Source organism: Bison bison, unplaced genomic scaffold, assembly GCF_000754665.1.
Source record: "Bison bison bison isolate TAMUID 2011002044 unplaced genomic scaffold, Bison_UMD1.0 scf7180017864471, whole genome shotgun sequence".
In the NCBI taxonomy this organism is placed as follows: domain Eukaryota; kingdom Metazoa; phylum Chordata; class Mammalia; order Artiodactyla; family Bovidae; genus Bison; species Bison bison.
In genome coordinates, this window is record NW_011495032.1 from 18,538,079 (window position 1) to 18,565,585 (window position 27,507).

At 35.6% G+C, this 27,507-nt stretch overlaps 2 protein-coding genes across 7 annotated transcripts in view; one reads left to right on the forward strand and one right to left on the reverse strand.

Annotated features, from left to right (window-relative positions):
- Nucleotides 1-19,343, forward strand: part of SLC39A10 (solute carrier family 39 (zinc transporter), member 10) — a 163,077-nt gene extending 143,734 nt beyond the window's left edge. For all 6 annotated transcript variants that reach the window (XM_010860859.1, XM_010860862.1, XM_010860860.1 and 3 more), the window contains 5 exons: nucleotides 68-188; nucleotides 1,407-1,775; nucleotides 2,885-2,965; nucleotides 11,032-11,222; nucleotides 16,569-19,343. In XM_010860859.1, coding sequence (XP_010859161.1) covers nucleotides 68-188; nucleotides 1,407-1,775; nucleotides 2,885-2,965; nucleotides 11,032-11,222; nucleotides 16,569-16,727 — 921 coding nt within the window. In that variant the 3' untranslated portion in view covers nucleotides 16,728-19,343. The remainder of the gene's footprint in view (nucleotides 1-67; nucleotides 189-1,406; nucleotides 1,776-2,884; nucleotides 2,966-11,031; nucleotides 11,223-16,568) is intronic.
- DNAH7 (dynein, axonemal, heavy chain 7) overlaps nucleotides 16,842-27,507 on the reverse strand; it is a 260,726-nt gene continuing 250,060 nt past the window's right edge. Inside the window, exons 64-66 of the mRNA XM_010860857.1 lie at nucleotides 25,867-26,044; nucleotides 22,168-22,271; nucleotides 16,842-19,744 (exon numbers count right to left, since the gene is read on the reverse strand). Coding sequence (XP_010859159.1) covers nucleotides 19,538-19,744; nucleotides 22,168-22,271; nucleotides 25,867-26,044 — 489 coding nt within the window. The 3' untranslated portion in view covers nucleotides 16,842-19,537. The remainder of the gene's footprint in view (nucleotides 19,745-22,167; nucleotides 22,272-25,866; nucleotides 26,045-27,507) is intronic.

Genomic DNA, 27,507 nt, shown 5'->3' on the forward strand with positions numbered 1-27,507 from the left:
ACAGTGAATACTGTTACTAATTGTGCCTGCAAATTTAATGCTCATACCAGATTTTTCTTTTTTTCAGGGAAAAGAGAAATGGTTTATGAAGCAGAACACAGAAGAATCGGCTATTGGAAGGAAGCTTTCAGATCATAAGTTAAATAATACACCAGATGCTGACTGGCTTCAGCTCAAGCCTCTTGCCGGTAGACAACAGTTCTGACTAAAGAGAAACCTTTAAAATATAAAAATTGAAATTTTGCATCTAAACTGTACCTGTGTTGTTTGAAATTTGTCTTTGTGGCTTCTCTAATATTAGTTTCTTTTATTTCCTTATGTGTCTCAACTGATTTTGTTCATGTTATGATTATTTTCAGCCTTATTTATTATACTGGGATATAGGGCCAATTCATTATATTACCAGGCAAGGAAGATATTGCACTTTTTACTTTACAGAAAAAAAAAAAAAATGAAACAAAACATCTTTAGTGTTTTATTTCTTGGTAATGCAAAAATCTCTGTGCCCTCCATATATGATTGTTTTCATGTGAGAAAAGGAGAGTAGGCCTTTGTACTTAAAGGAGAGTGATCTTGTACATAAAAATCTCTGCTCATCCATTCATCTATTGTGTTTTGTATTGATGTAATGAGGTAGCTTAAAATTTTCAGGAAAACCTAATATTTAACTATAATTTTTCCTGTTTGTGAGCTTATATTTTCCCCTGAATATTACCAATGATTTTCTGTAGAAGAGGCAACCGTAGACTCTGCCCCAAAATACGTTTGTGAAGCAAATCTTTGTCATATAATAGCTTTTGTAAACTAGGTGAGAGGCCAACTTTCATTTAAAAAAAATGTGACAGATGTTATCACTTATGGGTCTTTTTTTTTTTTCACTTATGGGTTTTTAAACTTCATTTTCATAAAGATCTAGAAATTATCTTGTTCAGATATGTAAAGCACCCAGAGGAAGCAAGTGGTTTAACTTTTCTTTGTTTTCTTAAATGATAAGAGAAAGTTAGAGTGGGTAAACTTTAAGGTTCCTTTGTTCTCTGAAAAATTATGGGTTTATTTTGTTACCATGGGAATTCTACAGTAACTTTCCACTTTTATTTTCAACTGTTGGTGATGTGTTCCTTAAGCTTCACATGTCTTCATGAGTGCCAGTTTCTCTCCTCTCTGCTATTGATTTCAGTTCCCTTCATTTACTTCATCTGATTCATCTTTTAGACTCTCAAAACCCCAGTTTATGTGTATGCATATGTATATTTCCTTATTTGGTTTTTTAATATCTATTTAGGAATTATAAAAGACTTTCACCTAGGAAATTTTCATTACACTGCTATTTTGTCTGGGTTTAAATTAAGCAAATATGCATTCATGTACTTGTTGATAAAGCATATCCTTTGCCATTATAAATATAGGAACTGATGACTCGGTTGTTTCTGAAGATCGACTTAATGAAACTGAACTGACTGATTTAGAAGGCCAGCAAGAATCCCCTCCTAAAAATTACCTTCGTATAGAAGAGGAGAAAATCATGGACCATTCTCACAGTGATGGAATGCATGCCATTCATGAGCATGACCTCCATGCTGCTGCACATAACCACCATGATGAGAGTAAAACTGTGCTGAGGAAGCATAATCATCAGTGGCACCACAAACATTCTCATCATTCACATGGTCCCTGTCATTCTGGATCAGATCTGAAAGAAACAGGAATAGCTAATATTGCTTGGATGGTAATCATGGGAGATGGCATCCACAATTTCAGTGATGGGTTAGCAATTGGTAAGTAGGCTTAAAACTTGGGTTATAATTTGTTATTCCTTAAGACCATTTTCTGTTTTCCACTGTTTTAGTACTAATCTTGGAGCTTAACAAGTATACTATTATATATTAGTCCTGTCATTTGGCTTTTCCAAAGGCGATGTCAGCGTCTTTGGTAAGTTTACTTGGGGGCATAAAGGTATACTTTCAGTGGGTTTTTCTTTGAACATGTAAACAAATGTCTGCAGTATACTTCTTTAGTAACTTGATTTCTTATTGAAGGGATAGTTACCATATTGAAAAAGCTACCTTAACATATTTTCAAATACATTTATACATTTCCGAATGAGAACAAATGAATTTGAATCTTGGGTTTAAAAATTTTTTTATACTTTAAAAAGTGAAGAAAAACTTTACAATGGTAAAAATCCATTATATCAAATTCAAATATATGTTAGAATCTTGTTAATATAAACTGATGTTACCAGTTTAGGAGAACATTAAAAGTGATTAATACATAATTTTCTTTTGAGATCCAGACTATTAAATAATTATTCAGAAGTAGGCTTTGGTTTCTTTCAGGAGAGACCATATTTTTGAAGCTACAGTGGCTGTCATTGTTAAAGAATAAAGAATTTTACTAGTAGTAGCAAACGCATGTATACCTCTGATTTCAGTTTTCAGGACATACTGACAAATAATAATTTATACCATTCATGCTCTAGACCTAGAAAAATTTGGATATAGATGCTTTTAAATATTTGAATATCTATAAATATTAGTTTGTAAGAACAAGCGCAGTTATAGACTTACGTGACTTAAAATCGAGGTCAGAGATTGAAACACTAAAACTGTTACTGCTCTGACACTGTGGGTGAATTAGAAGATTACACAAATAGAGAATTTAATTCAATAGGGTATATTTATTTCATTGATTAGCTTTCTCTGGTTGTCACATACCTGTTGTACTTTACTCTCTGTGTGTTCAAAACCTATAGTGTATGAGATTAGTGAGTCACTCATCATTATGAAATTAGGTAAAAGAGAATGCACCTGCCATTATGAATGAAAATAGAAAAAGAGAAGATCAGTAAATGTCACTTGGATTTTTTCCACCCCCCTGACCTTAGGAGCGGCTTTCAGTGCTGGATTGACGGGAGGAATCAGTACTTCTATAGCTGTCTTCTGTCATGAACTGCCACATGAATTAGGTAACATGATCTTAAAATTTATCAGATTTCATCATATGTAAGAGTTAATATAAATGCATCTAAATTTTAGAGATGTTAAAACATAAAAAATGGCTGATGGCTAGTATTCAGTATCATCATTCTCTTATTTACTGAAATTTTTGTTAATGTGCTTCCAAAAGTGTGTATTGTTTTTATGTATTTTTATTTTATATAAACGATATTGTTATAGCCCACTCTGTTTCTTATTTACTAATCAGTGTATTTTTAACTCCATGAATTAATTTAATGCTGTTTCTGCCTAGTACTTGAAGGTGTGTATTTACCACACTTTTACATACTTAGCACCCAGTAATTGGACTTACCATGTATCCTGCCACCACAGATAATGCTGCATTGAACATCTGTAGACTTGATGCTGAGAGACCCTTGTGAGAACATTGTATGGGGTATATACCTGGGAACAGAACTGATGGATCCTAAGATATGCATGCCTGAGAGTATCATATCACTGTCGAGAATGACCAAACTAATGTCCTCTCTAGCAGTAATAACTGAGAATTCCTTTGTTTCTTCATCCCTGGTAACACTTAGCATTAACTCTCTAATTTTTGCCAATTTATAAGGTGTACAGTGATATTTCTTTATTGTATTAATAGGCATTTTTTGATCCAGCAATCATTTTTTAAATTTCTCTTATGTTTTGGTTTCCTCCTATAAATTGAAAAATGGAAGAAAAAATATGAACATACATTCACATAGAAAATATGAGGGATATGAAGGTGACATAAATTTGAAAGAAAAAAAACTGCATCTCTTGAGTATCCAAGGAATTTCTTCATGTGCCCCTCCTTCTGACTGAACTGTCTATCATTTTGACTGTTTATCTTGATTGGTAGTATACTGATTGGCCCACTTTGAGTAGAATTAACTTATATAATTTTCTTAATTACTAACTGCTCATATAAAGTAAAAAAAAATCTCTTACTGCTTACTTGGTGCTGATTCTTTAGGACTTGATTCCCTATAGTTTTATTTACCTTGTCAACATTCGGCATATAATCATATATCTTGTTTATGCCCCATAATCCTTTATCTAGACCCTTCATTGTCTTTTCCTTGGGCATTTTCCTTAGGGAGTACTTATAGTTCTGGTTTCATTCTGTTTCAGTGTATCTTATATACCTATTTTCTTGACATATGCCTATGTTACTCTATGACTAGATGTGACTTAATCAAAATCTTTCAGTCCCCTTCCTTTACATATAAAGTAAAAGCTGAGAGGCATTAATGTTCCTTTCAGTGACCTTCACATCTGGCTTCCAGCTACCTTTTCAGCCTCACTCACCGAATTGCTGTTACTTGTTTTCGACTTCACCCAAACACAGTTAGTTCATCAAACCTGCACTCTGGGTGCCTGACCTATTTCTTTGCTTATTCCCTCCTAATTGGCTTGTCCTGCTAGGGCTGTCCCTAGTGTAGCATGTTAAGTCTTTTTCCCTCTAACTTCAGTACTGCCTTCCAGTACACCATGCCTCAGGTTTATCTTTCCTCTAAACTTTATCACTTACTTTCTCTAGGTCCTTCTTTTAATGCTTAGTATATTTCCCTTTTAGACATCCTATTTGCTTATAATGTAGGGTTTTTTTGTGTGCAGATATTATATCTCACATTGTGAGATATTATATCTCAGTTATATTTAACTGCTTTCCTATGCTAGTAAGAGAATGATGTACCAAATAACTTCCTTGCATTTCAGGAGCAACACAAATCAAGACTGTCTGTCAATTTGCTTAGTAATAAACTTGGATAGTCACATGCACATCCATAGTATGCCAGGAAAGCCTTCAGCTTCCTTCCTACCACCCACTACCCCCTAAAAGGAATATGTCAGGCCACTTTATAATTAAGTATGGTTATACCGAATTCTTCTTAACCACTTGCCATGCTCCATTTCAGCACAGAATTGACAGCAGAGATGTTGGAAATGAGGGAGGGTTGCCTTCCTCAACCTTACTCCTTTTTCCCCCTGTACTTTCTTATTGAAGGAGTGACACACAATGATAACTACACATAAGACAAATGTAGTACATAGCTTACTGGCTAGGTAAGCCCTTGTTTACCCAGTGCATTGTTCTGGTGAAAGCCTGAGCTAAGACACCTCAGTGAAATATTGAGACTCCAAATCTCTACCTGTTCTACCCCACAAACCAGAGATTAAGATGTTACTATTTGGGGCTTTCCTCGTGGCTCAGACAGTAAAGAATCTGCTTGCAATGCAGGGGGCCCAGGTTTGATCCCTGAGTTGGGAAGATCTCTTGGAGAAGGGAATGGTTACCCACTCTGGTATTCTTGCCTGGGAAATCCCATGGACAGAGGAGCCTGGTTGGCTACAGTCCACGGGGTCACAAAAAGTCGGACACGACTGAGCAACTAACACTATTGCTGTAAGAGGAAACTCCAATCCAGACGTACATCTGCTCTGCCAGAAGGAGAGGAGACATGAAAATGTATGTTTTCCCCAGTGCCTTGTGCTAAGTTGACAAACTGCCCCATGCTAGTTGCCTAAGCTCCTGGGAAAGGAAGATCCTAAAGAAATGACCCAGCTTCCTCCTCTGGAGTGGGCCTGAAGGGCTTTGGCTTTTTTATCCATCTACAATGTGGAGATGGTCTAAAGGAAGTTTTTACCTTTAAGACACAGTAATGAGCACTTTGGTAAAACAGGGCCAGATATATGTCTCTACTATGATTAGATTATCCATACTTATTTGGAGAAGAACAGAAAGTAGAGAGAGGCATAGAAGCTTCTGAGTCAGAATTTCTAGGCAAAGAGAAAAACCCATGCCTTTGAGGCTGCAACAAACACTAGGCAGGTGGATAGGGACAAATTCTCTTTCCACTTAGCAGTTTAAGATGTTGGCAAAGCAGCCTAATATGTCACATTCTAGGATACTTTGATATAAAACCTGTTTTGCCCTAGCTAAATTTTTGATTATGAATTCTTAAAACTATTCTGAGATTTTTATACTAAAGTGATACCCTAAGGGAAAAAACATGTACAGTTGACCCTTGAACAACATGGGTTTGAACTGTGCAGAATTTTTTTTTCTGTAGTATATGAAAGTGAAGTGAAAGTTAATTTCTCATTCATGTCCAACTCTTTGGGATCCCCTGGACTGTAGCCTGCCCAGCTCCTCTGTCCATAGGATTCTCCAGGCAAGAGTACTGGAGTGGTTGCCATTTCCTTCTCCAGGGAATCTTTCCTACCCAGGGATCAAACCCAGGTCTCCTGCATTGCAGGCAGATTCTTTACCAACTGAGCCACTGAAGTTACACAACTGCCAAGCATCTGTCTCGGCCTCCAAGGGACTGGTTTTTCTCCTTGTCTAGGAATTTTGACTCAGAAGCTTCTATGCCTCTCTCTACACTCCGTTTCTCCAAATGAATATGAGTGGATAATCTAATCAGTAGAGGCCCTATTTTACCAAAGTGCCCATTACTGTGTCTTAAAGGTCTATAGTATATACCACAGTGTTACACGATTTGCAGTTGGTTGAATCTGCACATGTGGAATAGAGTATATGAAGGACTGACACAGATTTTCAACTGGGCCCCTGCGTCGTTCAAGGATCACTTACATTCTAGTACCTTGGAGACTGATCCTCAGTCCACCCAGTAATTCCAAATTTTGATGTTCCTCTTCTGAACAGATTTCTCTTTCTCTAATTGTGTTCCAGGTAGGGTTTTTGTATGTTTGGGAATGTATTATAAAAAAAACATGTACTTTTAAACCTTAGAATATAGGGAGGTCCCCTGAAAGAGGTGTGCAGAAACTGAAGCCATCAGAGGAAACAGAAAACCCAGATTTCTCATTTCATGTTTGCTGTGGTGTATGAGATTACCTGATTTATTACTCCTTCTTCTGTTTTTGCCAAACTTGTGTAGCTGAATTTAAGTAAGTTGCAATATTATTCTTTTGCATTCTTTCCACTTTTTTCTACCCTTTTCATAAGGAGCTATATTTGAAACATTTGAAAAATAATTTATAAGAAAACCTATATAAGAATGTATAAAGGGGAAGTGAGGTTGAGGATAATCCAAAAAGGTAGATGATCCAAACTCTTTTCTTGACATTGAGCAATGTTTTAACTTAAGGAAATAACATTTTGATAAATAAATGTAACTGTGTTACTAATACATTATTGACCAGAGATGTATTAATGCCACAGGCATTAGTTTTTAAAAAAATCCCTGGTCAATAATGTGTTAAGACTCAGCTTAGAGTGGCTGTCTATAATGCTGTCCATTTTTTCCTTCCTTCTCATGAGTATTAAGAATTAAATAAATTCAAAATAAGATACTCATAATGTGCTAAATAAATTGTCCAGGGAAAATTGAACATTCACTGTTTAGATTTATACATGTGTATACATGCATTAGTTAAGACAAAAAAAAAACCTTACAGTATATACTTAAAAAAAACTCAAAGATTTCATATTAGCAGATATTAACATTATAACATTGGATTGCATTAATATAACAGCTTTGGTAGGCACACCTCATTCTTTGTGCTAATGATATCCATTGTCAGCAGAAAGGAAAGAATATTGATTTGTCAAAAGATGAATATATTTGCTTATTCAGTGTAAATTCCAGCTGAGGATTCCTTTATTTTTCAAATGTTTATATAGGTTCTTACTGAGAAGAGAAGGGTAGAAAAATATGCAGATAACTTTGAGGAAATTATAACCTGAGATAAAAGTAGGACAAAGATAGATTCTTAAATGATTCATCATGATATAAGAACATCATATAAAAGTCATTTATACTGCTATATACTAGCATTGAACAATTAGAAATTGAAATTTTTAAAAAGTAATGTTCACAGTAACACCAAAAAATACAAAATACTTTGGTTAAATCTAACAAAATATACAATAGAATCTGTATGCCGAAAACTACAATTTGCCAACAAAAGAAATCAGAGGAAACTTACGTGAAGATCTATTGTAAGTTTATGGACCAAAAGACTTAGCATTTCTAAGATACTAATTCTGCCTATAGATTCAGTACATTCCCAACTGAAATCTCAATAGACTATTTTGGAGATAAACGAATTTTTTACAAAAACTTTCATGGAAAGGGAAAGGAATGGCCAGAAGAATTTTAAAAAGTAAACCAAGGTTAAATTTAAGACTTGTAAATCCACAATAATCAAAACGATTTATATTAGTTAAAAAATAGGTACATAAATCAGTGGAACAAGGTATAGAATCCACACACATATAGCAACTTATTTGCAACAAAAGTGCAAAGGAAATCCCATGTAGAATGAATAGTTTGTTCAACAAATGTTTCTGCAATAATTGGATATCTACTTGCAAAAAAAAGTCCTCCTACCATAGACAAAAGTTAAAAATGGATCATTGATCTAAATGAAAAAAATTTTAAATATAAAAGAATTTTAGAAGAAAACACAGAAAATCTTGTGTATTTTGGATTAAGCAAGTTGTTCTTCTATACAACACCAAAAGCATGCTCTACTAAGGAAAAAAGTAATAAAGTGGACTTCCTAAAAAGTAAAAACTCTACACAAAAGACACTTAAAGAGAATGAAGAGACAAGCCAAAGACTAGGAATAAGTATTCGGAAAATATATATCTGATCAAAGTCTTTTGGGAAGTTTAAAGACCTCTCAACTCAGTAATAAGGAAACCAACAATTCAACAATTTAAAAAAAATGGGTAAAATACTTGAACAGGCATTTCACTAAAGAAGTTATGCAGATAACAGATAAACACATGAGAATTCAGTACTGGATTTGTCATTGTGGGCTGGAAAGGATCAGGAGCAACCAGAACTCCTGTCTACATACAGGAGACAAAAATTTTGGTTGATACAGAAATTTATTTATGAATGTGTACAGTGGCTTTATTCATAATTACCAAAAATTGGAAACAACCTAAATGTCCTTAAGCTACTGAAGGGATAAATAAGCTATTGTTCATCTATGCAATATTACTTAGTGGTAAAAAGCCATGATTTTCTGATATAAATTGTAACATGGATGAATCTTAGATCACACTAAGTGAAAAAAAAAAAAAAATCCAGACTCAAAGGACTACATAATTTATGTGATGTTCTGGGGAAGACAAAACTGTAGGGACAGAAAGCAGATCACTAGAAGTGAGGGGCCTAAGGAAATTTGGGGGTTTGGGCAGGTAAAGAAACAGAGTCTGATAGTTATGTTTACATAATATATATACTTTTTTAAAATATATACTTTTGTTAAAACTCAGCATCACAAAAGGGGAGGATTATATATGTAAGTTATACCTTAATTTTAAAAAGTATTAACTAAATATCTCATCTGGAATCTTGTCTAGTTAATTCATGCTGTTTTGTAGTTATTCAGGGATGAAAGTAATCATCTTCCCACCCAGTAATATCAGGAAGGCATCAGAACTGATGTTTGTACTTAACAATACTTTGGTTCAATGAGTATTCAATAATGCTCCTTTAAAAATTCTATTTGAAATTATAAAAGGAAACACTGTATTTTATAATCTAAATGTCACTTCTGTAGTCTCATTTTATATTACCTAAACCCTGCTAAATGAAATTTTCCCTTTAACACAATAGATGGGTGAATTATTGAAAGTATGGTGAGGAACTTTGTAAAGGAAGAAGTTAGGGAACTCTTTCCCTAGAGGAAGCTGAGGAAGAAAGGCCAGAGGAAATTAAAACTCTAGAGAAGAGATAAAAATTGACATTGAATCCAAGTCTCAGCAGGAGAATTAAGTATTTAAGATGAGAGAGAGAAGCTATAGGATGTATAGTAATATTAGGTGGAAACTGGAGAATGGCAGTTTAGAAGCCGTTGGTAGGTAATCTCGATTGTATTATCTTTCCCAATAATGTTGCAGGATGTAGTTTATAGCATTTCATTAGAACATGGAAAATAATGCCTTGCACTAATTTCTTTGTTGTTAACTTCTACTTATCTATTATAAATGAGAATCATGTAATTATAACTTACACACACACACACCTAGATCATGTGCTTTTAGTCATGTAAGGTACCTTTCTCATGGGAAAGAAACAGTATTCTTCTCATGGGAAAGAAATAGTTATTCTTCTCATGGGAAACAGCCCTCAGTATTCTGTATAGTAACTTGCATCTACTGAACATTCAGTAATTGACTGGATGTTTGTATATTTAGTAGCTAAAACAAAAAAAAGTTACAATTAATGAAACTATTGCTTTTGACCCTTTAGCTTCAAGACTGTTAGTTCTAGCAACATTTTGCCCTTTTAGTAATGTCTCTCTAATCAATATTTAATCCTTTATTACCAGCTTTAGACAGATGAGTGAGAAAAGTCTCTCTATTCTTTTTACACTTTTAGGATTTTCAGAATTAAGATTTAACTTTTCTTTTGGAATAAAGAAAACATAAATGTAAACTGCATACAATATACTTAGAATCTGTTACCTCTGTTCTTTCTTAGCCCATTTCCCTTAGAAGGGGCAGACATCAGAGTAGAGAGCTTTATTTGTTGCTCACAAAAAGTGCTGTGGTGAAGTTCTTTTTTCTTATGTCTTTTTGGTGTTCTGTAAAATTTTCATTTCAGTTATCAAGTAACATTGACCTTGCTTTTTGATATACAGTTCTTTGAGTTTTAACATGTATATAGATTTGTGTCACTGCTACCACCATCAAGGATAACAGTTCCATCATCTCAACAAACCCCTTCATGCTGTCCCTGTGTAGTCACATCCCTTTTCTATCCTTGCCCTTTGGTGACCCCAAGTGCTCTTCATCACTATCGTTTTATCTTTTTGAGAATATCATATAATGGAATCATATATAACCTTCCAGACTATTTTTCAGCATGATGCCTTTGAGATTCACCCAAGGTTTTGCATGTATTAAGGTTTAATAAGTAAAATTAAATTTCATTATAAAATTTCAGTTATAAAGGTATATCTTTTAATGTCATTCTTAATTTTGTTTTTTTGTTGGTGTTTTCCTGAATTTGTAAGTAAAATCCTGTGGTTTAAAACTTACCTTATGTCTTAACTGCAGGTGATTTTGCAGTTCTTCTTAAAGCAGGCATGACTGTAAAGCAAGCAATTGTATACAACCTCCTCTCTGCCATGATGGCCTACATAGGCATGCTCATAGGCACAGCTGTTGGTCAGTATGCCAATAACATCACACTTTGGATCTTTGCAATCACTGCAGGCATGTTCCTCTACGTAGCCTTGGTGGATATGGTAAGACAGCTTATTTTATATTTTTGTTCTTACACTAAACCTGTAAATAGAATGAACTACCAAAAATGGAAGAACTCTTTGGATGTAGTTTGAAAGACTAATAAATATAACCCATTTTAAAGACATATGATATCTTAAGTAATCTATTAAGACATTTAAGTAGGAGGATTCCTTCTTTGGCAACCAGTTATCTTGAAAATTTTTGATCAAATAATATTACTATTCAAAGTAACCATCAATAATATTTAAAGGTATAATTTAAAAATTACTATAGTACTTTGAAGGTTTTGTAATATTGAGGTGGAAGTGTTTTTTTATGGTTAACAAAATAATTCTTTGAGCTTGCTTAATAGCAAATAGGAAGGAAGTACTATGTTTCTCCAGCCTTCTGCAGAAAATGGTTTATATTCCAAGGGGTTTATGTAATTGCCCTTATTTCTAACTTCAATTTAAAGTTAATAAATCTGTAACACTAATTAGTTTAATTTTAATTTTACTTTTATACCCTATATGTGTTAGGCAGTGTGTTTGCAAAATAATTTGGTTACTTTCTGTTTTTAACTAGATAACTGTGTTCACTTTTCTACCTAGTAGACTCTATTAGATAGTCTCGTTTCAGTTATATAACCTAAATTTTTAATTACAGAATATTTATTATAGCAAGTTTGGACAGTAAGAAAAAATAATTTTTATTTTATATCCAGAAGCAGCCATTTACCTCCTCTCTCCTTAAGCCTCTAACACCTCACTTACTGTCCTCATGTTTAGCTGATGACCTTACCTCCTATTTCATGGAGAACACTGAAGCCACTGAGACAACTTCCCACTAGTTCCTGTCACCATTTCTACTCATTTCCCTGTGTCAATGCCTGTTTACCTTTGTCCCTGTTACTATGAAAAAATGTCTGTGTTCCTACTAGATCCAGCTCCTTCAAACTGTTCTCTAGATCTTATCTATCCCCTCTCTCACCCAACTCCCTTAAATTTCTCCCTTTTTCCTGCGTCATTTATTTTTCCCTCCTGCTGGATCATTCCTATCAGTGTATAAACCTCGTGTTACTTTTCCTATCTTAAAAAGGTAGGGTGGAAGAGGATCTCTTTAAATTCCAGTTTCAGTTTTAGCTACTGCCCTATTTATTATTCTCCTTCCCAGTTATAGTAATTACCCATTCTTGTTTTTTAATTCTTTTCTCTCATGAGTCTAGCTCATTAGGTTTTTTTCCTGACTGTTCTGCCAGGTTACTTTGTCAGATCTACCATTCACCAGAACATTGCTAAATCCGCTGGTCACTTACCCTGTTCGTCTTCATTTCACTTTTCCTAACAGCAGCATCTGGCTGTTGATCATGCTCTTCTCTTTGGAATATTTCCTTGGCCATTGGCTTCTGTACCACCACCATTTCCTGAATTCCCATGTTTCTGGCCTTTTCTTAGTCTTTTGCTGGATTTTCTTCTCTTCCCTTACCTCTGAATGTTGATGAAAGTCCTCTCAGTAATCTTACCTGGTCTCATGGCTAAAGTCTCATGGCTTTAAGTATTTATTGGCTGATAATTTCTAACTTTGCAACCCTCACCCTGTGGACCAAGGAGCCTGATAGGCTACAGCCCATGAGGTCACAAAAAGTCAGGCACGACTGAGCGACTGAGCACACACACACAATGAGGGTGTATCACATCACATTTTTTGTGCTTCTCTGGTGGCTCAGACAGTCAAGAATTGGCCTGCAATGCAGGAGACCCAGATTTGATCCCTGAGTTGGGAAGATCCCCTGGGGAAGGGAATGGCTACCCACTCCAGTATTCTTGCCTGGAGAATTCCATGGACAGAGAAGTCTGGCGGGCTACAGTTCATGGGATCACAAAGAGTTGGACATGACCGAGTGACTAACACTTTCATTTTCTTTACATCTTTAGCCCAGGCCATTTCCTTAACTCCAAATTAGCATTATCTACCAGCTTACCTGAATATCTAAAAGGTGTTATAAACTTAATATATTCAGAAACCAGCTCTTGATATTTGCCAACCCTACTCCTTACACCAGCACTTCCTTTAGAATCCTCCATCTATTTTTTTTAAATCCTCCATCTATTAACAATAACTTTTTTCTTCTTCTTTATTCTTTCTCAGATCAAACCCTTGAGTATCACTCTTTGACTCTCCTTTTTCTGTCCCTTCCACATCTACTGGGGCTCCATCTCCTCATCACCTATACTCTAGTCTCCTTCCAGGCACCATCATCTCTTTTTAACTGTTCTCCCTGCTTTTTTGCCCTTGTCATAGCCACCACACTCTATATCTATCACCACACCTTGGGTGACTTTTTTTTCCAAGTGATCCTTGTAAGATTAGATTAGATCATATCACTTGTGAGCTTCAAACCCTTCAGTGATTTTCCATCTCATTAAAGCAGAAGCACAGAGTTCTTGTTTTGATCTTCAAGGTTTTTTATCCTCCTTTTCCATCCCTGATTTTCCTAACCTTACCTCACTTCTGCTCCCCCAGGAGGCACACTCTGCCTCAGGGTCCTGGCTCTCGCTGATCACTCCTGTGGAATATTTTGCTGAGACATTCTCCCGGCCAGTTCCCTTACTTCTTGAGGCACCCTATCTAAAATTTCAGTCTCCACACCAACATTTCACATCCTCTATTCCTACTTTACTTTTTCTCATTTGCACTTGCATCTAAATTTACTAATAACACACTGAAAATGTTTTTTATTTATTGAGTTCATTTTGTGCCCCATTAGGCAATCAGTTCTCGGAAGGCAGGCATTTTTATAATATTTCAGTTACTGCTGGAGATGTATAATTAATTCATAATTAATTGAATGAAGAGTGAATGAGCTAATTCTTACATTAGAGAGCTAAACTTGTAAAAAGAACAAGAGTGTCATTATAGTAAGGAATTAATAGTCTAATGAAGAAGAAAAGTAGCCATCAATTACAATCTTTTGTATGCACATTATGATAGACTGATGTACCATGTTTGTGAAATTAGAGTCTAGCTAAAAAATTGGGAAATAAAATTAGGCAAGTTTTTCTGGAATAGGAAATTTGAGCCAAGTATTTAAAGAAGGTAGAAGAGTTTATCAGAATCAAGAGGAAAGGGCATGTAAGAAATAACATCATTTCTTTTACCAGTCAGTCTACTCCTGGGACTATATTCTGAGGAAATAAAATGATTATTGCTAATAAAGCAAGCAAATAAAAATGAAATCATATTTCATATTTCAAAAAAAAATACTTTTTGCAGAGTAGTTATAATGTCTCAATTGAAAACACCTAAGTATTCTAAAAGACAGGGACAAACTATCCACATATATTTTAGGACTCATTTAGGACATATATTAGGTAATATATCTACAGTGACATTAATTATGTAGATGGTGATCAGATCATGAGTCATACAATTTTCCATGCTAAAAAGGTTAGTCTATCTTATGAATTTTGGGAGACCATTAAAAGGTTTAAGCAACAATGACAGACATTATCTCATTTTTGTTTTATAAAGATCACTTTAGCTAAAAGGAAGAAGTTTATATTGATTTATATAGTCATTAAGTAAGACAGCATCAGTACCAGTAGTTTTAGTTTTAGACAGATAACAAATTGGAAGTTTCTGGTTTTTGGAAGCTTTGGATAGCACCTGTTTATCAACAAGCACTGTTGCATGTTAACACCTGTGGTCATACAGGTAGGTACTGGCTGGCTCTTAACTGGTTATGACAGACAGTACTGGTGTTAGCATTCAGGACAGAATTGAGTGTGAGGGAGGCACTATGGTGCCTCTTCTTGTTGGTATCTGCACATGTCTAGAGGGAATATTTCTGTGAAATGTACATTGTTTATGTTTAAATACTAAGGACAGTTAAAAGTTTTTGTAACCATAAAATCTTGGGAAAAAAGTTTTTGTAACAATAAAAGTAGTCTTCTTTCTAAAATGATAGGTAAGAACCTGCCAGTTGTAGTCTTAATCTAGGGGTTGGCAAACCACAGAGTTTAAATATTTATTATTTCTTTTACTTTTCTGTAAAAGAAACAATAATAAATATTTAAACTCTGTGGACCATATAATGTCTGTCACTGTTATTCACCTTTGACATTTATAATGGTCTTTACTACTTAATTCTGCTGGATAAGAACAGTAACCTCCATTAGCATACACTACTGCACAGACTTCTATAAACCGAACATATAACCAGCATGAAGTAGTTCTTAAATAGGACTCTCAGGAGATTGTTAAATATACTGTAGCACTGTCAGAGCATGGTAATTGGATTAATTGTACTCATTATTTAATAATGAATAATGATATTTCTTCCTTGTAGACATTATGTACTTAACACTGCATTTCTCCTCCCTAAACCCCAGAGTACCAAGATACTGTTTGGAGTAAAAGCTTAGTGTCAAGTAGAGTAGCATATCAGTGTCCTGTAGGTATTCACTCCAAACTTGAAAAACAAACAACAAACAAAAATGAATATGAGAATTGGAAATAGTTCTTTTTAAATTTTGATTATGTTTGGGTGGGAAGAATGTATGCTTATAATAATGCACATACATTCATTCTTCAGCAAATCCTTTTTACTTAGACACATTAAAGATTTTAGTTTTATACTTTTCTATGGATTATTTTTAAATGTGGTATATGCTTGTGCTTTAGAAGCTGAACTATACTTTTCAGTGTACTGTGCCTTTAAAGATATTGGAAACTTTCAAATTTTAAAAATGTTACCACTGTTAAGAGAATAGAATACCTTGTGAAGATAGCATGCATAACTTGGTAGTACTGCTGCACAGCCTTGATACACTATTTCTGTCTATTATTGGAAGAAAAATAATGGCTTTTAAGAGCATAAAGGTATCAATTTTGGAATTGTCTTGTTACTGTGTATCCTTGATGAAATGTGCAGTTGGAAATGAGAATTTAGATGGAAAAGGGTGAATAAATGATAGTTTTGAATGAAATATCCCCCAAAGGAATCTTACTTTCTCAGTGAGCTTAAGATATATCAGTAAGTGTGGGAATGGTGGTGGTTTTTTCCCTGAGTTTCATTGGCAAAACTGCTAAAGTTTTATACTTTAGCAGAAATGTTGGCAGACAGTAAAACTTTTAAAAAGTAACTAATACATATATGATGTGTTCTGTTGGGAGGTGAGATTTAGTCTTTATTTAGTACATAGCTAGAGCATAAAATTTCTAAGTGTTTGACTAAAATATGGTTAGCACCATGTTCAAAATTATTAGTAGTTGTGCTTTAGTCACTAACTTTCTTAAATAGGAAAATGTTTTAAAAAATGAGATTATACAAAATTGTTTAAAAATATTTAAAAAATATTTTTTAGCTTCCAGAAATGTTGCATGGTGATGGTGACAATGAAGAACATGGCTTCTGTCCAGTGGGGCAATTCATTCTTCAGAATTTAGGATTGCTGTTTGGATTTGCCATTATGCTGGTAATTGCCCTCTATGAAGACAAAATTGTGTTTGACCTCCAGTTTTGACCATTCCCAGCAATCACTGCTGATGATGAGAATGTTACCATGCAGCTTTGCATCTGTTCCTTGTACTGTAAGCACATTGCTCAAAGAAAAGTCAGTGGCTTGCACTACTTACAAGTTCATAGATTTGAGCCTAACCACAAAGACCAGTGCTCAGTACTGTTTTCCCTGCATGAAGGGGTCTTTTAAAAATATAAAACTTGTGATAAAGAAAGGAGAAAATGGGACTCCATGAACCAATGTTGATATAGGTTTGATTAAGACTTTTTATAAAGAAATAATCATATAAAAAACACTAAAGTAGTCTCTATTAGTAGAAACTTCTGTGGCTATGCAGAAATAGAAATTGAACCAAAAAGAAAAAAAATCACTTAAACTTTAAAAATATTTTAAATGGACTTCGGGCAGACTTTTCTTTGTGCTAAAAGTGAATTGTAGTGTCCTTTAATTCAGCTACATATGGGATCAACATGACACAGCTTTGAAGCTGCATAAAGTAGGACTGTAGCACCTAGAGGAAAGCTCAGGCTGCATTAGAGTATGGATTTAGCATTGGGAAAAGGCCCTTATTCTTTGAATCTAGAGTTACTATTTTTGTATATATTTGCATAGGGTTTAAACTTGCAGCCTAAACTACTGAAATTTGTGACTGTACATTTGTGTGAGCTTCAGTTTAATGACAGATTCATAATGGTTCTTTGTATTAATATTATACTTGGTGTTTGGGCTTTTTTTTTTTTTAACTTTTATTTTTGTTTCAGGTTTTTTGGTGAGGGTAAGGGGTTTGGAGCATGTGGTAAAATGTTTTTTTTTTTTTCCTTAAAATTGTAACCCTTTAGAATATATCAGCAAAATGAAGAACCCAAACATGGTCTAAATATTCAGATTCCCTACTTTAACAGAAATAATTAGTTATTTGGGAAATTTAAGTTTTAAATGTACCCAGTGCTCTACCAGTTTGGCACTGGGAGCTAGAGCACATGCTGTGGCTGGCAGTAAGGCTGTAAGTCAGCAAGTTTACCATGTCCATAATCTGTACGTTGAGTGTAAGAATGGTTCTGAGGGTGATCTCCATTGATGCCCTGGCTGTCATGGTACCGGGTGACTTGGAAGATGCAGTTAAGTAACTCGGCTGAAATCACTTATCATTTTGTGCCAACATGTGCTTTTCGTGCCTGGTAGGAATTAGTTTCTTTTTTAGGTGCCCTGTTCTCCTGCCATAAATGGTGAATGATTTGTGAGAAGTGCAAGCCACATTTATCCTGAATTTTGACCTAATAATTTGTAGTACTAATCATATGCATGTAGCTTTTCTGTTTACATCTTGTGCCACATGGTCTTCATTTATGCCAGGTAAACTGTATTTGAACTACCTGCGGGCAGCTTTGTTTTGATCTGCTTGGCTACCTGTGTAGCGGCTTTAAAAATCTTACTGTTCAGATATTTAAGAGCCAAACTCGTTCCATTCCATTTAAAATGTCTTCAGTTGGTCCTCCTCCTTTCCCCAGTTGCTTTTCTCTTACTCCATGAACTTTAAAACAAAACTGAGCAGCACATGCATCCAGGTATTAAGAGTATTGCCAGTGTTTCTCCTGTATGGTGTAAGCAAGGGGTTCATTAGGTGTTAGTTCCTTCATTTATGCTTGAATTTGAAAAATTATTTCTTGCTTTCTTCATGGCTTTCTATAACAAGTAGGAGTTTTATACTTAGATTACTTTCAGCATTGGGCACTGAATTAGGACAGTCCTCATCTCATTGCTTGACCCTTCAAGCAACCTAGCTAAAAGGTGCTGATATTTTATTTAGTACTGCCAACTTCAAGTGATTCAGATATCTTGCTTTCTGAACCAAGGTATATTTATAGTTCATTTTGGGGTCTTTATGCCCAAGGAGAATTCTGCATTCCAGCATTAAATCTGCTTAATTTTAAAACTTTTATGAAAAGCAACAGCTGGAATATACTCCCAGTCTTAAAAACAAATGCCTGATTTAAAGCAAATAGGTTATGCTGAAGTATATAAAGTTTTATATTCTCTCAAAAATGGTAGTATCTTTATTTGCTAGATTTTTTTTAAACTTCTAAGAGGGCTGTAACAGTTGCTGCTAGTATTTTTCTTGGGGTTCCACCAGTATTTAGTTTTTACATCATCCTAATGTATAATTTCAAGTCTTACTAGACAATCTGAATTCCACTACATTTCTGTTTGGCTCCAACATTCCATTTAGCTTGACCAGTCTAATTTAACATGTGTTTGTTGGAGGTCATTAATGTTACTTGTACAATGCTGTCACTGTGTGACATTCATATGAATTTTGGTGTATATCACATTGCATTCAATCAGCTGTGATTATGCTTAGAAATACTATAGTAACTAGATGCAGTGTGAATTTTTTCCATTAACAGTAAGTCAGTGGCTTAAATGTGATTATGGTCCTGCAAGGTGATACTTGCTAAAATATCTAAACTTTTTTTTGTTGTTGTAACGGAATCATTTTTTAAAAATTTATAAAGCTGGAAATGATCAAATGCTGTTTTTTCATTGTCAACAGTGGTGTGTCATTTTATGTATGTTCCTAATGCTTATGGAACGCTCCCCAAATAAAGTTATTCAAAAAGAGCAACTATACCAGTGTGTCTTATTTAATCTGTTAGAATAGTTCCTAACTTTGAAGTATGAGTCATTTTAAATATTAAGTATAACTTTAGTCAAATTGACTTAAACCAAATAACTTCTTTAAAAAGTAAAATATATTTTCTACTGACTCACTCATCTAACAAAGAATACGAAAACAGGGAAATGACACCTTCTAATTATGAATTAAGTTGACACAGCAGCGCTACACCCCGTCCAATCCAGTGTTCCTTGGGTTGGTCAGAGGGAAGAATCATGGCAATCACAAAATTCGTAGAATGGCCAGTGGTTGACAGTGTTCCTCTCCGCTCACTTGTCTTATACAATGGGGCAGTGTAACTTGGTCGTTCTGGTATATCTGTTCTCTTACAGGGCTTTAGCCACATCTAGAAGGAAGTAGACAAAATTTAAGTCAAGGCTGTTTGTTATATATATTTGAACTTAATGTGGGATTACTGGCATAAGGTTAGTTATGTCTGCAAATTTCTATGGGCTAAATTGATTTTATTTTTGTCAGCAGTGCTGCCATTGCTCAAAACATTTAGAGCTCTCAGAATTATCTTCAGAACCAGTTTAGAAGCTAAATAAGAAAAAATAGTGATCTACTCTAAGAAAGCATACTACCCATCTATTCATCATCTCCCTACCATACCTACCTGAGGATGACTTTTGGTGCTTACACTAATAATAAAATCAGATATACTTTTCAAAGGTGAGAACTGCTACCACTGATATTCAAAATTATGTTGCTTTATTAAAGGCCAATCCCAAAATACTCTGAAAGGATTTTTATCAGTGACTGTTGAACTAGATCACCTCCCCCATGTTAGGTGACTATTTTAAAAGGGCTATTATTTTGTGCTGTTTAAAACACAGTTGCTTTTATAACTGCAATACAACTCTATGATTATTCTTAAAAAGTCATTAGTCAAGTTCCTAGAATGTTAAGTATAGTTGAACCTCACTAATCTCAATAAAATTTTAGAGCAAGTTAATTTCTGAATATAAGAGTAAAGAACAAACTATGATCAGAAAGGGGAAACAGTGTTTCATTTTTAGAACTTGAATACCTTTGTCCAGTACTAATAGCAATTCTTGATGTCCCCACTGTTTGGAATTCCTTTTTTTGTTGTTGTTTCTTAGGTTTAAGCACAAACTGTGTAAAGGCGCTAATAAGGGTACTAGTCTCTCTGCCACATAATTGTGGAGATCTAGAAAGCTGTTCTTCAGATACTGTTGAATACAAGGACTTCACACTCAAGTTGGACATGGTTTGTTTCAACTAAGTGGATTTTTTTAATGGGAGTTTTTCTTACTAGTGACTTCTTTTTCAGAAGATTATCTACTTAAAATCCTATTCACAAACTTGAGTTTCTATATGAAAGAAAAAAATTGATCCAGATCGACTCCTGAAATTGCAGACATTTTGCCCTTGTGACTTTCAGTTTGGGTCTCTTATTTGAAACTTTATCTGTCCACAGTATCTTGGTATATATATGGCAGGTTTCTTGCAATCGGCTGTCAGCTGGTCCCTCTCTGTAGATTAGAACTGCTGCTCTGAAGGATTATTGCCTGTCTTTGAGTGCTCCCAGTGTCCCACAAACAGAATTCATATAAGTTCATGTAAAACTCAGCCTATATTTTATCACTATCCCAGACTGACCCTTCAAATTATGTGAAAATCTCTCTAGCCATCTTCTCATAATGCAGTAACAGCTGGAAACTTAGTATTTATATAGCTTAGTATGCCCATGCTAAAGACTGGTGCCTAGAAAACAATTTTTTTAAATGGATGGTTTTCATATAACTATCTTTTAGTCATCTCATGAGAAGAGTTGACTCATTGGAAAAGACTGATGCTGGGAGGGATTAGGGGCAAGAGGAGAAGGGGACGACAGAGGATGAGATGGCTGGATGGCATCACTGACTTGATGGACGTGAGTCTGAGTGAACTCCGGGAGTTGGTGATGGACAGGGAGGTCTGGCGTGCTGCGATTCATGGGGTCACAAAGAGTCGGACGCGACTGAGTGACTGATCTGATCTGATCTGATCTTTTAATCTGCAAGTTTCACATTTTTAGGTCAATGTATATGTAAGAGAAATCATAAACCTATATGTGGATGTGGACACATGTATACAGTCAGTCCTCATTACTCCTGGATTCCATATTTGCAAATGTGCCTGTCACTAAGATTTAGTCCTAATCCTAATATCGATATTCTGTGCTTTCATGTTCATTTGTAAGCATGCCAGAGCAGCAAAAACTAAGTCACCAGCAAGCATGTTCCCAACTGAAGTTGAACCTGGTGACATTCTGCCACCTTGTTTCAACTCTTGCAACTATAATATAAACAAGTATCCTTTCGATGCTAAGCTTTTTGCATTTTGTTTTTCGGTTGGTAATTGTTCTGTTTAAAAAGGCCCCTAAGTGTAGGGCTGAGGTGCTATCTATGTTCATCATACAAGAAGGTTGCGATATGCCTTATAAATACTGTTTAGGAATGAGTTATAGTCCATGAGTTCAATGTTAATGAATGAACAGTATATACTAAATAAGGTATCTTTAAACAAAAGCACAAAATAAAGTTATATATTGATCAGTTAACAAAAATGTGGCCACCTGATTTTTGCCTAGGTGTTTCTGCCTAGGTTTTTTGCAAAAACCTTATATTTTGCCTAGGAGTTCGGTATTCACTAATGTTGGTAGCAAGTTTATAAAACATAACTACTGTAAAAAGAGTTGACTGCATATGTGTATGTACGTGTATAAAATAGCCCCCCACATATATATCATTAGAAAATACTAACCACAGGCACTGTATCATAAAGAATTTTGGGATGTGATTCTGCAAGTTTCTTGATCTTTCTATTCCAGGAAGCTCCGTCCAGAAATAGTCCGTGAATGAAAACACCTAAATATAAAAGAAGCAGGTTAATACAACACTTTGCATATACATACAGATTGAGATTGAGTTGTGAAGCTGAAATTCCTACAGGTGACTACTGTCCAAGTGACACTAGTTCAGCAAACGAAGATCTGCTCTAAAGTCAGTTTCTGAGTTTGTGTTAATATTCTTAAGAATAGCTATACTTTGCCTAGTAAAACTTGATGTGGGAGACAAAAAGAGGAAAGGAATTTTAAATTAGTTTACATGAAGTTCTCTGTTTGGGTAAACATTGGTTTCTATTTTAATTGACCAATGACTATAATGTCGAGTCCACAAAATCTACAGAAGTTCTTAATGTCATTGTAGGGACCCAGTGGCTTCTAGGCAGCATGGGAACAAAACACCCTTCTGCTGATGTCTTATGTCCTGAGAGTTAAATTTCTCCTCCCCTTTTAGAATCTTCTCACTCCAAGGCTGCACCTCAGTCTGTATGAGAATCCCAAAGGCAATGTCATACATGATCAACTGAAGAACAAAAATTAAGGAATCCATGAAACCTGGATCACATCCCTGGCTATCCACTTGTGTAAAGTTTCATGAATTGAATATGGGTATCTGCACACAAAAATATTCATTGTAATTTGTTGCACAGATATGAAGGGAGGCCTTGAAGAACTTAGGAAGACATAGGTGAAGAGTTCCTAATGTGAGGTGTGATCTTGAACAATTCATTTAACTCTATATCTGTTTTCTTATCCAGAGAACAATTGGAAGATATTTGTAAAATAATAACGCCCGGTGTGCTGCAGTCTATGGAGTCGCAGAGAGACAGACACAACTGAGCGACTGAACTGAACTGAATGTCTGTTTCTATCTTGTACAGTTAGAATCAAATCAGCTCTCCTGACGAAAGCAGTTTGTGAAAATAGGATATGAAAATCCACTTGGGCAGTGCTGTCCAATAGGACTTTCTCCAGTGATGGAAATATTTTATATCTATGTTTTCCAATATGATTGGCTATTAAAACATAGAAAACATGGCTAGTGGGACCAAGAGATTTAAATTTAATTTTAGTTATAAATTTAAAAGGCCACATGTGGATAGCCCAGTGATGGATGTTGAGGGGAAGACTTACCCTCTGTTCTCTCTAGGTTTTAACTGACGGAAAGAATAGCTGGAATAAAAGGTCAATTTTATTTGCTGGTAAAGCACTCATCCAATAACTTCCCAAGAATAACTCTAGTAAAGCTGAATTGCAAAATGCATCTTGAGCCTGGAGCCAGGTCAGGGGTGGATCTGCCTGAGGGGGCCAGGGAGATCTGCAAGCACATCCTACATGCCCACATCTCCAGCCAGATCTTAGTCTGCAGGCCAGTCACAATAATAGATGGGAACAGAGAAAGTAGAGGAGATTGCAGTCAGGTCCCAGAGAGCTTTTAATACTCTGACCTTGCTGACTGGTAAGCACAGCCCAGTACATGTCTGGCTTTAACTAATGGGTGATCTATTTCTTACTTGGAAAAGAAAGATTATGTCAGAGGGAGTAAAGAGAAGAATTCATCTTAACCGCTTAAGAACAGCGGCAATGGGGATAAAAGTTCCCTCCAACCTAGCAACAATTTTATAAGAAATGTGATGGGGACAAATAAATTTTTGTCTCTCACGGGCCATATGGAAAACACAAAACAAAATGACAGGAGATACTAACTGGGTCCTGTTTTAACAGCCCTTCCTGGTCTGTGGGGCTTCCCTGATAGCTTTGTTGGTAAAGAATACACCTGCAATGCAGGAGACCCTTGTTCAATTCCTGGGTTGGGAAGATCCCCCGGAGAAGGGAAAGGCTACCCACTCCAGTATTCTGGCCTGGAGAATTCCATGGACTATATCGTCCTTGGGGTCACAAAGAGTTGGACATGACTGAGTGACGTTCACTTTCATGGTCTGTGAGTCACTTTGCTTCTGTGAGTTGTGGTCAGCACAGAGTGGAGGTGGCAGCACCCCCAGCCCTTGTTCACTCCTTCCTGCCCGCTTCTTGCTTTGTAGTGCTTTTCCCATTGATACCTGAACTACTGGGTGCTAGAGGGTGATTCAGTTAAGACAAATCTTAGGCAAACACATGTAGAATATATGATACTAAATCTAGATAGATTTACAATGGCATTGTGGCCACTTTAAAAGTCACTTTAAGAGTGAGTAGCTTTTTTCATGGCCCCAAAATACACAAGACCCCACAAAAGACCCTGAATAGCCAGAGCAATGCTCCCTGACTTAAGACTGTATTACAAAGCTACAGTCGGCAAAACAGTATGGTACTGGCACAAAAACAGAAATACAGATCAGTGGAACAGGATAGAATGCCCAGAAATAAACCCATGCACCTATGGTCAATTAATCTACAACAAAGGAGGCAAGACTATACAGTGGAGAAAAGACAGTCTCTTCAATAAATAGTGTTGGGAAAAGGACTGCTACATGTTAAAAAAAAATGAATTAGAACACTAACACCATACACAAAAGTAGACTCTAAATGGATTACAGACGTAATAATGAATACTAAAATACTCTTAGAAGAAAACATAGGTAGAATGTAGAAAACATTGGTAAAAAACATAGGTACTCTGACATAAATTGCAGCAATATCTTTTTTTGATTCATCTCTCAGAATAATGAAAACTAAAAATAGAGCTACCATATGATCCACAATCCCACTCCTGGGCATATATCTGGAGAAGAACATGGTTTAAAAGGATACATGCACTCCAGCGTCCACTTCAATACTGTTTACAATAGCCAAGACATGGAAGCAACCTAAAAGTTCATCGATACATCGATGAATAAAGAAGACATGGTACATGTACACAACCACTAAAAATGAAATAATGCCATTTACAACATGATGACCTGGAGTTGTCATACTAAGTGAAGTCAGAAAGACAAACACCCTATGATATCACTTATATGTGGAATCTAAAAATATGACAGTAATGAATCTATCTATGAAACAGAAACAGACTCACAGAGAACAGACTTGTGATTGCCAAGGAGGAAGGAGTTGGGGAAGGGGTGGAATGGGAGTTTGGGGTTAGCAGATGTAAGCTATTATATATGGAAAGTATAAACAACAAAATCCTATTGCATAACACAGAAAGCTATATTCAGTATCCTATGATAAATCATAATGGAAAAGAATATAAAAGGATGTGTGTGTGTGTGTATATATATTTATAAAACATATGTATAATATATACATATAATATGTGTAACTGAATCATTTTGCTGTACATCAGAAATGAACAGAACATGGGAAATCAACTGTATATCAATTAAAACAACAAGCCATAAAAAGATTATGGCTGATTATCCCATGTAATGTTAATTTGATGATTACTTTCTAGCCAACACATTTTTTTAGAAATAACTTCAGAATTACAAAGTGTAAAACTACAACAATGCAAGGGACATATACTCTTTATTCAGATTCATTTCATCCCCATTTTTTTCTTATTCTTGCTCTTTTGCTCATTCTGCCTTTTTAACAGCTGAGAAAATTAAGCAAGAAGGTGACGTTTTTGTTCAGTGTCAAGATATAAGCCAACTCATTCCACTGCTGCCACTTACCATCTTCTGGAGCATGCTTGTATTCTTTGTCTTCCATTACTTCATAGTCAAACCCAAGAAGGTCAATGGGGATGGTGTGTTTCCTGGCATAGTTTTGCTGGGCACCAGTCAGGAAAGCTTGTGTGAAGAAGAAGCCAGAAAGCCAGAAGACTGGAGGAGGCCCAACCTCGTACCATTGCTGTGGTATCAAAGCACAAGTGTCCAGACACTAGAGCCTTTCAACTTTGAATACAACATTGCTTAATAAAATTTGCCCCAAACACTCCCCCTGTTATTTTCTAGTAAACTAATAAGCTAACACTTGGAGGAATAAAAAGCCATACTCTCAAAGTTTGAAAAACAGCCAGCATGTTCAGCATGTGTTCTGGCGTCAATTTCGTATCCATTGCACCAGCTTGTGCAATGATATGAATGCATATACAAATGACTGTTTTATACATGCCCAGTGATTGTTTTGGGCTTCCCAGGCAGTGCTAGTGGTAAAGAATCCACCTGCTGATGCAGGAGATGTAAGAGACATAGGTTCGATTCCTGGGTCCAGAAGATCCCCTGGAGGAGGAAATGGCAACCCACCCCAGTATTGCTGGGAGACTCCCATGGACAGAGGAGCCTGATGGGCTACAGTCCATTGGGTCACAGAGAGTCAGACATGACTGAGTGCAGCACAGTGATTCTTTCAGAAAAGCTCCCTACAATAGTGAGTGTCTAATATACATTGTTGCCTACTAGATCATGTTTAGTTGAATAAAGGAAGATCTTCCTACAAGGTTTGATTAGATGATAATGTTTTTTCACTTTTTTCTTCTCTGGTTTATAGTACCCGGTAGAATATTCCTTTAGAAGTTTTCCCTTCTACTTCACTAAAATACAATGAATCTAATGTATGAAGACACTATATTGTACAACAAACTCCCAGAAGATACAGGGTAGTGAGAGTTTGAGATCTTTGTAAGTATCAAGATACCTGGGTAATTCTGTTCATATCATATAACAAGTAGTTGAGTATTGACTGACTAAGTGGTAAATTATAGAAGTCAGTCTGAAGAAGTGAATTTGAAGAACTTTCCCCTATAAGCATCCAAGGTAGAGTCTTCATTTTTCAAGAACAGTCTTAATTCTTTAGTACCAAGTCTAGTACTACAGAAGGCCTATATTATGGAAAGGGAGTTTAGTCAGTCCATCCCTGGAGAAATTTCCTCACAGGCAACTTTTGATGCATTATATATAGTACTTAGGAAATTAATACTTCTAACAAATAGAATTGTTAATAAGAACATAGTTAAGAACCAATATTGCCAGGTAATTAGGAAGCAGGCTTCTGCCCACTCTACATTTCCAAGACAATTGGCCCATTACTGACTTGGGCTGAAATAGCAATCTAGTGATTTCATGACCTGGAAGAGTGCTGCACAAGGAAGAAATCATTTTCCTTATTAGTAGCTTGTCTGGCCTTGTAGGATGCTCCATTGTAGGGATCTCTTAAAGCTAAATATTCAGTAGAAATATCAACACAGAGAGTCCCTTTTTCTCTTCAAATGTCATTGATTTGAATTTCTAATTTCACTGAACATGAACACCTCTCCTAAAGAAGCTTCCAGAGATTCTACTTCCAATATTTGTATTTTGACAATTTACTGAAAC